Source organism: Hemicordylus capensis, chromosome 9 (genome assembly GCF_027244095.1).
Source record: "Hemicordylus capensis ecotype Gifberg chromosome 9, rHemCap1.1.pri, whole genome shotgun sequence".
In the NCBI taxonomy this organism is placed as follows: domain Eukaryota; kingdom Metazoa; phylum Chordata; class Lepidosauria; order Squamata; family Cordylidae; genus Hemicordylus; species Hemicordylus capensis.
The window spans coordinates 23,496,020-23,509,949 of record NC_069665.1 but is presented as its reverse complement, the minus strand read 5'-3'; the positions used below and the strand labels follow the sequence as shown (position 1 = coordinate 23,509,949).

At 45.8% G+C, this 13,930-nt stretch overlaps 1 protein-coding gene across 1 annotated transcript in view; it reads right to left on the bottom strand.

Moving 5' to 3' along the window:
- Positions 1 to 13,930, bottom strand: part of TENT4B (terminal nucleotidyltransferase 4B) — a 48,300-nt gene that overhangs the window by 12,997 nt on the left and 21,373 nt on the right. Inside the window, exons 2-5 of the mRNA XM_053270858.1 lie at positions 10,993 to 11,116; positions 6,432 to 6,478; positions 5,118 to 5,238; positions 2,013 to 2,120 (exon numbers count right to left, since the gene is read on the bottom strand). Of these exons, the coding sequence (XP_053126833.1) occupies positions 2,013 to 2,120; positions 5,118 to 5,238; positions 6,432 to 6,478; positions 10,993 to 11,116 (400 nt within the window). The remainder of the gene's footprint in view (positions 1 to 2,012; positions 2,121 to 5,117; positions 5,239 to 6,431; positions 6,479 to 10,992; positions 11,117 to 13,930) is intronic.

Genomic DNA, 13,930 nt, shown 5'->3' with positions numbered 1-13,930 from the left:
TCAGCCATGATTCTCCGCTCCAACAACAGAAGTCCCCAGGCAACTCACTCAAAGGTACAAGGTAAGAGGTCCAAGAACTTACTATTCATAGCTATGATGGTGGAAACAGTTCATGTGGGATAATACAGAGGAAATCTTGCCTGAATTAATTGTGTTATTTTGATCTCAACATCTGGAAAATACACTGTAGTAGCAGACATCTCTGAAAACCTCATTTAAAACGGCTAAGTGGAGAGAAAACACTTATCCTCTGGTGCCTTCTAGTGGGAGGAATGAAAACTACCACCGCTATGGCTCAGGTGCTTTGAGAAAACTGTCGATTCTTTGAGAAGAAAATTCTCACAGGTCCCTATCCTGCTGCTTATGCTCATGTACAGTGCCACAGAGGAAGCTGCCTTATACCGAATCAGACCATACACTGGTCCATCTAGCTCAGTATTGTGTACACTGACTTGGCTGCAGCTTCTTCGAGCACTCTTTCCCAGCCCTACCTGGAGAAGCTGCCAGGGATGGAGTCTGCAACCTTCTGCGTGCAAAGCAGATGCCCGACCACTGAGCTGCACTGCCAAAGCCCACTCTCCCAACAAATAGGTACACAGTGTTGGAAGGCGGTCTCACGAGGCTTGCAAGAGGCACAGGTAAGCCGAGCTAATCCCAGAACTTTGGAGCATCACTGCACAAGGGCGGGGTGTTTGGGGACGTGGCTCACCACTTCTGAACAGAGAAGCAAGAAAAACACGTCACCCGAAAACCTTTTGATGTTTCAGTATGAAACCCTACCTTTGAGACATGAAGATTAACAGCTGCATCAAGTTGCACACAGCCGCCTTAGATTGCCCTGTTCAAATCAACCAGAAGATGTGTTCTCTGCCATTCTTTTCCTAATTCCCATATGTATCTTTAAAGATGAGGGCAGAGAAAAGAGCAGGGTTGCCTCTAAGGCATGTGTGTGTGCTCACACATTTTTAAATATCCACTCAGTTGATTTGGGATCCCGCTCCGGTTTAATCAGGAAGGTCCCACTCTAGGTCCTACATGCGCACACACTGCCTCGATACTGACGCCCAGAAGAAAACTCATTCGCACACAGTTGAAAAAAATTAGAGAGAACACTGGAAAAGTGTTGCTCAAAGTGGAGCTGATTTACAAACCCCCTCCATCTCTTCCCTCTCGACCATCTTGGTCTCATATATCACAAGCCTGAGAGTGGTGCTGTGACATTTTGTCCTGTGCTGTAATATTACAGGAGGCCCTCATTATTCACGGGGCTTCTGTTCTCGCCTACAATTGCGAATATGGGAACGGCGAATAATGAAACCTCAACTCCATGGCAATCTCCTGCACACACAAAAATTGCCAAAAATAACTAAAAACACAGGAGGGAAGCAGAAATAAAAGTAGTACAGCACAGTACCTCACTTTCCAGCTCTCCAGCAATAACCCACTCCCCAAAAAACCAGCTGATTTTTGCATCATTGATTTATTTTTTTTTAAAGTGGGCTACTAAATGGCTCTGCACTGCTTCTGGACAGGAAATGCCCCTGGAACCGTAGACAGGTGAAAACAGCCTATTTTTTAATACCACAGTTAATGAAACTAGGTCTCTAAGACCCATCCGCGGAAAACGGAGGCCACCTGTGCCAATTATGACTTTTGTCCTGGAAGTAACTATAGCTGTGGAGCTTCTGAGAACAAGAGTCATTAACACAGTATTGAAGCTAATGCACCGTTTAGTGGGGTTTACTCCTAGGAAAGCATGGATAGGACTGCAGCCTTCAATCTTGGGAACTAGACCTTTTAATTTATCTTATTCCAACCCTTTAAACATATTTGGCATCAAATTATCCAGTATTCCTCTACAGCCACCAGAATATAAACCAGACTTCTTAAAAAATTAAAAAAGAAGGAAAGAAACTGGGATTCTCAGGACCACAACGTACCATAACTCTCTCTATTCTGAGTGAGTTTATATGAACTACAACTTTACAACTGACATGTAAGCATCACCTAACCTTGATAAAATCTCTGATGAGATGAGCAGCTTTTACCCCGTTCTGTACGTTGAAGCTGATATCAACTTTTACTTCAGTGAAGGAATCAGTCAGTTTAATAATAGGTACCTGAGGAAAGAGCAGACCACCATGTTCATCTCAAGCAGAAAGCGCCTTTTCAGCTATAAACTTTGCCTTACTATGGTACAGCACACTAGTAAAACGGAACAAAATAGTTCTCTACAGAATCCAACCCTCTGCTGTCACAACGGGTCCTTCCTCCAGCACTTGCAGATAAAATAGCACTTCAGATACAAAGCAGTTGCTTTTCATTACAAGCAGACAGCAGGGGGAGACAGAAGCCCATCAAAGGAAACTATTCTTCATACATTCTTCTTCTATCGGAGAAGAGTGAGGAACATAAAAGCAAACAATTCATGTCAGAGAGAGATTTCTCTTATTTCTGAAAAATATGGCACACTCAAGAGTTCAACCCACACGCAACCTATTGGAAGAGAAGATATAAAGAAGGACTGCACAATTTCAGCCCTCCTGGAGGTGTCGGACTACAACTTTTCCACTATGGCTGGGGATGATGGGAGCTGTAGTTCAGCAACAGCTGGAGGGCCAGTTGTGCAGCCCTGATGCAAAGAGATCCAGATTCATGACACTAGAGTCCACCAAGGATTCTAAAGACTTCTCTGAATCAAAGGTGTCTGCATTGCTTGGACAAACAATACGATCAAAGCAAACCAAGCAACAAAGAACATTCCCCTTTAAGCATGACTAGACCTTGGTATGCCCAGTGAACTGGCTTCTCCAAGATAGGGCTGAGAGAGATTCCTGCCTGCAACCTTGGAGAAGGCACTGCCAGTCTGTGAAGACAATACTGAGCTAGACCGACCAATGGTCTGACTCAGTAAGTATATGGCAGCTTCCTATGTTCCTATGTTTGAACCCTGGATTTTCCTCCCTTGAGCAATGCACAGCCGAGAACCACACAGCTCCCTCTCTTCCAGCCTTTAGGAGGAAAGTGAAGACTGCCCTTTTAATCTAGGCTTTTCACCCATGAGCTGTGCTTTGCTCTTTTTACACTCTCAACTGTGCTGTTTTGGTGTCTTTATTGAATTGTTTTTATCTTCTTAACCACCCTGGGGTCTTAAAACAAAGGGCAGTGTGGAAGGGTTTCTTCTGAAGGATGGTGCCTCAAATATAATTGTCAATAAGTAGCTATTTTGGCTTGGTGTCATTGACAACGTGGGCAACCAAGTGTGTGCCCACCAAAATATGTTGCGATTTGTGTGCCGCCTCCTCCCTGCTCGGGACAGAAAGTGGCAGGGAGAGGCTAAGCCTTCCCTACGCCAACCGCTGGAGCAAAGAATCTATCGCTCCTCCCTCAGCTCAAGTCCTTGTTCCTGGGCAAACACCTCCACGTTGCTTTCTGTGGCTGAAGATATTCCCTGCTGCAGGAAAAATGCCTGCATTACCCACAGCCAGAGATGAGTTACAGGGGGAAGCATTTTTATCCTCCACGGTTTTCCTGCAGGGACCTTTACTAGCCCTTCTTCCTATACTTGTCTCACTCGTTTATTGTATTTATTGTTCAGTTTTTATACTGCCTTTCATAATGCATCTCAAGGCAGTTTGCAAAAGCAAAATACAATAAAATTCCACCAAACTTGCATCTAAAACCAGTGAAACAATAAAAAGCATCACACACCAAAAAAAAAAACCCCAAAACCACCCAGCATTAAAAAGACAAACAGGAAAGCTGAGAGACCCGGCAGCCCCTAAGGCGTAAAAGCCTGAACAAATAAAAGTGTCTTTAGTTTTTTAAAAAACAACAACACAGGCACAGATGCCAAGGAGCAGACATTCACTGGGAGAGCATTCCAGAGCCTGGGGACAACTACAGAGACGGCCCTGTGACCTCGGAGCAAAGGCCCCTCTGACAACCTTATTGGGCAGGCAGAAACCCTTGGGAGCAGGTGGTCCTTCAGGTATGCAGGAACCAAAGTGGCAACCGATGCTGCTCATTCAGAATAGGTATCTACACAGTGATGCATGTTAAAATTGATAAAGCAACGTCGGCCCAAAGTAATTTACTGATTGGACATGCAACATCCATAAGCCAAAGGCAGCTGCACAGCAAGAAGTTACTTGGCGCGGGCGGGTTTCCCAACCTTGGGTCCCCAGGTGTTATTGGACTACAACACCCATCATCCCCCTCTTGGCCACTGAGGCTGGGAATGTCGTCACCCAACAACATCTGGGAAACCAAGGTTGGGAACTCCAGCTTTATCCAAAGACCTTCCTGCCTTCCGGGAAGGCAGAAGCAAAACAGCCTAGGTCAAGAAGCAAAGCCCATCAACTCCTGGGGTGAAGAACAGTCGGAGACAAGCCTGCTACTGTCCTTGGTCGGTTTTGTTTGTTTCAATACTAAACTGCAAACTGCTCTGAATGCCTATCAAGCCCCAGCACAGGACCCCTCCAGTGACTGTTGCTGGTGTCTATCTTATGTTTCTTGTAAGTAAAAATGTGCATGAATCAGTTCGGAGGCCGTTTAATGGACCTCCAAACCAGTTCGAAGGTCCAGCAGTTTGGCTGGTTTGACGGTGGAGGGCGGTTACCTTTGAGGGGCAAGGAGAGTACTCTTAACCCATCCCCACACCATGCTTCCCCCATCAGCTCTGTGATAAAAATGGTCCTGTGGGGCGGCAGCGTACTTCCTTGCGCCCCGGGTCCAAAGTGCACCAGGGTGTTGGAGGTACCCTGCCACCCCATGGGACCATTTTTTAAAGCAAAGTGCCGGTGGGGTAAATCCAGCGCAGGGGGCGGGGGGCGCTATGGCGTAAGCATAACCTTAAATGCAAACCCCGCCCCCTGCCGTCAAACTGGCCGTCACCGGTTCCATGCACATCCCTAATTGTGAGCCCTTTGGGGACAGAGATCCATCTTATTCATTCATTCATTCATTCTCTATGTAAACCGCTTTGGAAAAGTTTGTTGAAAAGCAGTATATAAATATTTGTTGTTGCCTTGACAGAAACAAACCGAGTAAACAAACAAGAGTGTCTGTCTTAGGATACATTTTAGTTAAGTGGAGAGAAAAGAAAATAAACTTACAGTTGCTTTGTCTAAAACCTTTACTGATCCTTTATCTGCTACATTGTGCTTTCTGAGAGCCTCTTCCAGGGTCCAGAGAGGCAGTGACTCCCATTTTCCAAACACAACTAAGTCGATATCACTGAAATTGAAAGAAAGCAAAAATTAACAGACCACTCTGCAGAAGGTACATAAAGGATCAGAAGAGGGCATATTTGGGAAGTACAATTTGATATAAACCGCCCTGAGCCATTTTTGGAAGGACAGTGTATAAACCAAAAGGAAGGAAGGATGGAAGAGAGCATTTGCTTGGGCTGATATCTGCAACCTATTTTCAGAATCAGCACCAAGGACTTGTGAAGCTCACACACTTGTGTAAACAGAAGTATCTCTACACATGTATAGAGTGCCTTTCCCCAACTTTCCTTGAAAGTAGGCTTGTAAGGGTAATATAAACATCGTAAAACAGATAAATTCAGTACAAATTAATTGAGCTACAATTCCAGCAGGATGCATCATGCATGGTTTGAGCTCAGGATACCAGAAGGACCATCTTCTACTACATGAATCTGCCTGGCCATTGAGACCAAGTCCTTCTCCAGACTACCATCTTCCTAACCAAAGCAGGTGCCTAGTGCAGAAGGGGCTTTTTCTGTGGTGGCATCCCATATTTACAATTCCTCCCTAGAAAGGTTTGCCTGACCTTCACTTAAATGTTCTAATTTGAGTGCCAAGCTAAATCCGACCAATTCACCTGCACTTCTGACTTTTTTTTTTTTGCGCGTATTGGTTTTATTCGGTATGGCTTGTTCTATTAACACTGCTGTCTTACCTTGGCACTGTCTGTGAATTTTTTGGACTGTATTTATTGTGGTTTTGATTTTGATGTAAGTTACCTTGAGGAAACACAAGTGTGAAGAACTTTTTTTAAAAAGTCAACTAATTCTCCTACTAAAATATACTCTCACCTTCGTTCCAGGGAAAGGGTGAGTGAGCAGATGTGTAGATTAGCAATTCTACAGCAAAGCAGAATCTAGGCCATTATTGCATCATGTACTAGATGAGGTAAGCAGCTGCCTAAGTTTCTGTTCAAATCATGCCACAGTCTGCCAGGCTGGGCCACGGAAGGGAGGGTAAATAAGGCTGAAAGCCACTTTGACTCCTTTGGTTGGTTTCCAATTAATTTACACAACTTTTCTGTTCTGTAACCATCACACTGCTTGCTCTGCAGTCCCAATATACTCAAGAGTTAAAGGCAAGCAGGAGACAAAAATATTGAATGCTCTTCAGTTCAAATGAAGCACAGGAGGAAGGGGCAAATGAAAGGCTACTAACCTCGTAGGTAAATATAAGCCAGTCTTAAAACTTCCAAATATCTGCACCTGTGGGGGGAAATAGCAAGTTAAAATCCTTCAACAAAAACAGAACAACATGGAGTGTTGCTGCCCTCAACTGGTACATATTGGTAACGAATTAGCCATGACACAGGGACATGAGTTTGAGCATGTCAAATTCTGGAGCCATCTTCATTGTCCAACAGCCAATCCTAAAAAAGTGTATGCTAGTAAGCAGGTACGTGGCATCCGACAATTATCTGTAACCAGTCAAAAACATGACCTGAATTAGGTTTCTTTCACTCTGCCGCAGAGCAAGCAGAGTAGACTGATTCCTCCCCCCAGCCTCATTCTCCTTTTTCTTCCCTTGGCGGTGGGGGGGTCTTTTTCCTCTTTCCCTGACCATGTGGGTCAGGAGAAGAAGCGTGGTGGCCCCTCTTATGAGATTTTTTCTTTACCGCCCTTGAATCTTCCCCCCTGGTGCTCTCTGAGAGGGATCCCTGTAGGGTATCCCCCACCTGAGAAAGATCCATATAAGTGAAAGGAAAGCTCACCAAAGAAGAGTAGAAAGGATGGCCTGGGCAGGAGCCTGCCCAGGTGCATCTATACAGGAGCTAAGACAGGAAGGAACTGGGGAAGTGCACCTGGGCATGCTGGGAGAAAGGGACGGATCATCACCTCTCTGAAACACCTGAGACTTCCTGTCTATCTGGAACAAGGAGCAGAAGATTACCCATTGTGAGCCGTGACCTCCGACTTTGAGGGAGAAAAGACAAGATAGATGGCATTTACCCCCTGGGCCTTCGTGGAGTCAAACCTAGCTTCTGCAAAACACATAGGCGATTCACAGGATGGGGGCTGGGGGTGGGGACTTTGCCAATTTACTGCTCCACGCTGCTCCAAGCAGCACGGATCTCTGGAGACCGGGACAATGCATCCTGGCCTCCCGATACCCCACAATGGACCTAGAGTGCCCGACTCCTGCGAGATTTCCTTCAATGCACCGCACAACCTGTGTGGTGCACTGGGGGGATCGCCCCGGAGTTGGGTGCTCTAGGCATCCAACTCTGTGTCCACACGACCCTGGCGCCAGGGTTAAGGGCGCACTTGTGCCCTTAACCCTGGCTAATGAGGGGGTTAAAAGCAGCGTTAGGCAGCTGGCGGGCAGCACCGAGATTGGCCCTGATCCGTGCGCTGCACACAAGCAGCCTAACCCAGGCTGGACTGCCCCAGCCTAAGTTAGGATGCTCGTGTGAATAGCTGGCTCACAGTCAGAAGCATGTAACATTCCACTCAGATGTATGCTCTTGACCATATCAGAAAACTGGGGTGATTATATATTTTATCTGTTCTTCCCATCTTGGATGAACGATGCACCTGTGGCCATTCATTCCTATGGGAAACCCGAACTTCAGCTGTATCAACGCATGCCATAACGCAGCAGCCCCTTTTGAAAAAGCTGGGCTGACTCAACATGCATTTAGTGCCAGCAACATGCAGAGCTCTGTACAGAATGTAAAAATGGCACCGTCACTAGATCCAAGTATATCCAATGTATAAGAGTAGCTCCAGCACAAACCATCACCGTAATTGCAAGCTGTCCTCAGACACAGCCTGATTAACAAGATATGCTTTGGGGCAGCCACCACCGCACAGAAATTTCCAGGGTGCAAAGCTGACAAAGTGACCTTGAGGATAAGCCCTACAGTGTCAGGAATCCAGATAAGCATTCAAGCATCCGATGTTCTCTCTGGGAATTGAGGGGGTCTTTTTAAAGATGTGCCCATTCTCTAAACTACACCTGAAGGAGGAGGAGGGTGTGCACCAACTGGCCTTCTGCTGAAGCAAAGAAGCTGTGTTCCAGAGACCCAAACCAATGTTCTACCAGAACGGCACTATTCCTGGCTAGCAGATGGCCAGTGCGCATGCGCGGTGACCTCCAAAACGGCCACCGCCAGCACAAAGAAGCCAAGAACGGGCTGGAAACAACCAGAAAACCAACCGAACCGGGCTGATTGGAGTCTGGGTGGAGGGGGAAATCGCTGGAGACACTCCCCCCCCCGGCCGCTGCACATCCATGTCCCGTGGGCTGCAAGTTTTTTTGTTTTTTTGTTTTGTTTTAATCGTTACAACTCCCAGACGAGCTGGGGGGAGTGGGTCGGCTTAAGTTCAAGCCAAACCGGGTCTGGTTCGGCTCGAGGACAGTAGCTGTGCCACTAATAGCCTTTCCAGCTAGTCAGCAAATCTGGCATCATAAAAATGACCAGTGATACGTAAATACCTAGTTTTAGCAGACAGCGCTCACCTTCGCGCATGAGCATTAAGTCATAAGAACCTGGTATCACAAATCCTGAAGTCTGAGACACCCTGACTTTATGATGGACGTGAGGAGATAATCATGGCTGGGGGGGGGGGGAGGGAGAGTCCTCCGCACGTATGTGCACACACAAAAGCACCCTTCCAAGTTAATCATCACAACCAGACACACATCTGCCTACAAAATAAACTGGATGGTATTTAGGTCCATGTTAAGGATACTTAAGCCACCTAATGGTGCAGCGGGGAAATGACTTGATTAGCAAGCCAGAGGTTGCCGGTTCGAATCCCCGCTAGTATGTGTCCCAGACTATAGGAAACACCTCTATCGGGCAGCAGCGATATAGGAAGGTGCTGAAAGGCATCACCTCATACTGCACGGGAGGAAGGCAATGGTCAGCCCCTCCTGTATTCCACCAAAGACAACCACAGGGCTCTGTGGGCGCCAGGAGTTGACACCGACTCGACAGCACAATTTACCTTTACGGATACTTAATTTAGAGCCTCAAGATCTCACTGTGTGCTGCTGCTGGCACTTTTTAACGAGGTTTGCGTTCTTTCCCGAAACTCAACTAGCACGCCTCCTCTTATGTCAGTCGTGCTGCCCTGGCCCCAGGATAATTAAAGCCTCTCTTAGCCACTCTTCTGGTGGGGCCCAGTTGATGCCAAGAACAGTTCTCACTTACTAGGAATGTTTCCGTCTAAGCACATTCCCTGGAGCAATAGAGCAAATGACACAATTTGCTGGCTTCTATAAATAAAGCCATGGTTTAAGAAATGCTCACTTAATGCCATCAAGATTTGGTTGTATCCTCTTCCTGAACACACTGGAGGAAGGATTCACACAGGCCTCTTCCTCCCAGAAACACGCTCCCCCCCCCCCCCGAAAAAAAATTATTCAAGATCTTTCTAAAAAGTGAGTGGCAGCAGCTTGCTTTCAAATTTAGATGCGAGCAACAGGTAGAGCTCAAGTTAATTAAGTTGCGGGGGGAGAATCACAGATCAGTGCAGATGTTCTTTCTGCTGGTTAAATTTGTGATCCGGCAAGCAAATGCACCACATTTTTCTAAAGGGACGCCAGGTTTGCAGCGACTCAGCCCATATAATGAGCCTAACCTACTTCACAGGGTTGTTGTGAGGAGAAACGTATGTAGTACACCGCTCTGGGCTCCTTGGAGGAAGAGCAGGATATAACATGCAAACAAATAAATAAAATAAATAATGAAATTGCTATTCCGTAACAGAGGTTGGCTTACATCATCATCATCATCATCATCATTATTATTATTATTACTATTACATTTATATCCTGCTCTTCCTCCAAAGAGCCCAGAGCGGTGTACTACATACTTAAGTTTCTCTTGCACAACAACCCTGTGAAGTAGGCTAGGCTGAGAGAGAAGTGACTGGCCCAGAGTCACCCAGCTAGTATGATGGCTGAATGTGGATTTGAACTTGGGTCTCCCCGGTCCTAGTCCAGCACTCTAACCACTACACCGCGCTGGCTCTCATGGTTGTCTTTTTGCAAATCACTTCAGTTACAGGGCCGGGGAATACTCTCATAGCATACCATAACCAGAATTCAGCAAAAGGCTTGCTTTCACCTCATTTGGAGGCAGGGTGGGATTTCCAGGTCGCTTCCCCTTTTATCTCCCAGGACTGCCACCTACAGTGTTTTGTTTTGTGTGTTTAGGGTTGGCAGAGGAGAGAGCAAAGAGGATGGCTGCCTGTAAAAAGTGAGGTGGAATTTGAGGGTAGCAAGGGATTAATGGAGATCTGCAATCCCAGCGTTCAACATAAGGCATTGCTGAATAACTGGATGGGGGGGGCACCTTGAGCGAGGCCTTTGCAGCTAAAATTCAGCTGGGGAGGCCCTCATTCATCAGTGCCACTCCATTCAGTACAGGAATGTGCCATTCCAAAAGGATCTGCCAATATCTTTGGCTCTAATTGCCCCCAATATACTGAGCAGGAGGAAAGAATGCGAGCACATACACACACACAGTGCAAAGAACAATCATGCCGTTGAAAAAAACCAAACCAAACCCAGAAGTTATACAACCATTTCATTCCAAGCTTTCGGTTTCCTTTCTTCTGTAAGTGAAAGTAGTATTTTTACTTCCACTTATTATGCCTCTAGCTAATGCTGAATGGTGCAGTTCGAGACAGGCATTAGCAGGCTCTAGCAGGAAAAAGACGAAAAACCCCGATCACAGAGAGACAAAGGTGCATTTAGGGAGTCTTACATCGGCATTCGGCCAGAGTTCCTTTATAACGTTTTCTATCCTATTTACTACTTCCATTCGCATTCTCTCTTCTTCAGGTCTGGGAGACATATACTTGTAGAAATCAATGATCTCTTCATGAAGCCTGAAAGAGAAGAAACGAAACAAAAAGAGCAACCTGTCAGCCAAAGTATGCAACAACAGGGCGATAAGAATAGCCGGCCAACTCTGCGAAGAACCATCACCCTCCAGTCTTAACACTGCAAGGTTTACTTGGAAGTCCGCCCCGCTGAGCTCAATTCCCCCACGTTACGTTACGCCTCGACAGGACCGCCGCCGTCTAAGCCTGATAAGGATATGAATGGTTTCAGCCCAGTCCTAAACATGCTCATTCAAAAGCAGTAAGTAGTACAGGCAGAACGACAGTTCACGTTCCAAAGCAAACACAGAGTCCCCCAAGCGCCATTTTCCTTGCAATGCTAGTGCCGGGATTGGGCATTGCAAGGCAGGGATGGTTACCACCTTCGGCCACCTAGATTCTTCCCTGGGCAATCCCCATACTGTATTTAACCTCAAGTTCTCCGATATTAGAAATGAGGGGCTTGCCTTAAATTCAGGGATAACCTGTATTATTAGCCGCCCAGAGACGTAAGTTTGGGCAGGGTATAAATTTAATAAATAATAATAATAATAATAATAATAATAATAATAATAATAATAATAATAATATTTAACCTCTGTTTTTAAAAGGTGCTCATCTTAAATTCAGAGTCATCTTGTATTCAGGTAAATACGCTACTTTTTCACCAACCAAGCAACAAGCCCCAGAAATAGGCCCAAGGAGGGGTGTGCTTTTTTGCAGGGCACCCTCTCCACCTACCAATTCCTCCCCGCAATCTTCACCCCCACATTCACAGAGATTTGGGAATCTGTACTGGGATAACACATAGCTCTGTTCTTAGTCCCACTGAGTTCAGCAGGATTTGCTTCCAAGGCATCTAGCCTTAGGATTGCAGCTTTGGTCTGAAGAGCCATATACACGCCACCCATCCTTCATACTGTATTTCGTTTCCATGCACAAAGTCAAAGCCTGGCTGTATTCCAGGTAGTCATAACACTAATGATGGAGATCTAGACATACCACAGACTGCATAAGTAACAGAAGCCATAAAGTCAAGTCAATAACGCGTGATGAAGAGAGTAAGAAGTTGACAGGGTGCTAATGTGTATTGGTTTGGCGGGTTTGGGGTTGTGGTAATCTTGTATTTTAGATTTATTTAGGTTTTTAAATGCCAGTTTTTACATCTCTTGTGTAACTGCAGGAATCTTTCCCTACAAGGATTGTGAATGAAGAGGTAAGTGGCAGCTACTTGCATGTGTTGCCAATGAAATATCTGTGCAGCCTACACAATTACTGAAAGGTTAAGAGTAATAAGTATAAGAGAAACGAAGCCATTTCTCGATGTATATTAAAAAGAAAATCACTGTGTGATGCTACAGCCAGAAGATGCAAATATTTAGGCAATGCAATGTTGACTATCCCAACACAAGCCAGAGCCAATTCTTTGGTGGGGCACACTTTTGGCCCCTTCCGTAAGTGAAAACCCACATCTAATTGCATCCCCTCTGAGGGGGGGAATGACTTTCCTCCAACTAAACAAAGCTATGTTTGCAGAATGTCTATGAAGTTGCCCAAAGCAATGATTTTCCCGAGCCCATTCTCAACAACTCCCAGGTTACATACAGTATTGTTCAGAAAGCCACTGTCCCACAATCCTTTTCAACTAGACCACAAGCACATTTTAAAGCAGGGGTGCACAACTCAAATGCCCCGGTGGGCTGGAACCAGCCATGACTTGCTGGGTAGGCCCGAGGTCAATTTTCAGCACATTAATTATTACCTTAAAAGTAATCATTTGAAATATTAATAAAAGTTAGCGAATAGAGGTTTGGAGTTCAAGGGAAAGGTGGGGGGGGGGGGAGGGATCATGCCAGTAGGGTCCAGACATCTGGTCCCAAGCAGCCAACTTTATTGGGCTGCTGCCACGGAGCACCAAGAACGGCCGAGAGCTCTTCATGGCTCCTGCTGTTGCTGCAGGATATTCCTACCTGGGGGCCAGCAAAAAGGTCTCCGCGGGCCGGATCTGGCCCCCCTGGCCTTATGTTGTGCAGGCCTGGTTTAAAGTGATAAGATACGCAGAGCTTTCCAGCAGTTCTGGCACTGCCTGTTATAACAATAGGTAGGCACATCAACAAAAATGCAAATAAAAAGAAATAAAATTCTGAGAAACCATCACAATTAAATCATCATAAAGATAGGGAACTTGGCCCCAAAATGAACCCTCTTTACTCCTTTTAAAACCAGGCTGCAAAACCTCAGCCCTCCAGCTGATGTTGAATTACAATTCCCATCCTTTCCAAGTGGAAACTGGAAATTACAAGCAAGTTACTGTCACTGGGTCTTTCAGTAGAACTCCTTATTTCCTTAGGCTATCAGCAAACCAGATATTACCTCAACAGGCAGATGATATAGAATATAAAAATGATGTTAACAGACTACCCCCGGTTCATGAGGGACTGGGCAGTAAATTTTGTTAAATAACTCGTGGGTTCCCATACAACACTTTCCTGCCCCAGGCTGCAAAAGGACTTCTTCAGGGCAAGACATAATGTTCTCCCCTCCGCAATCCTGCAGGGTTGATACTCAAAAGGGCTAATGGCTGATAGAACCTGCCCATGTGGGGCAGAGGAGATAGAAACAATCCAACATACTGTCTCTTTTACAAGGAGTCCCACATAAGATATATTTCCCCTCTATTGGAGAGGTACCCAGATGGATTGGAGGGGTCCTATACTAAGCTTTTGCACTGTGATACAAATCAAACCATAACCTGCACCGTAGGGGTAGCAGAAGTGAAAACACGACAATTGGTACAGTCACAATCCAGTTGGTTGTGAT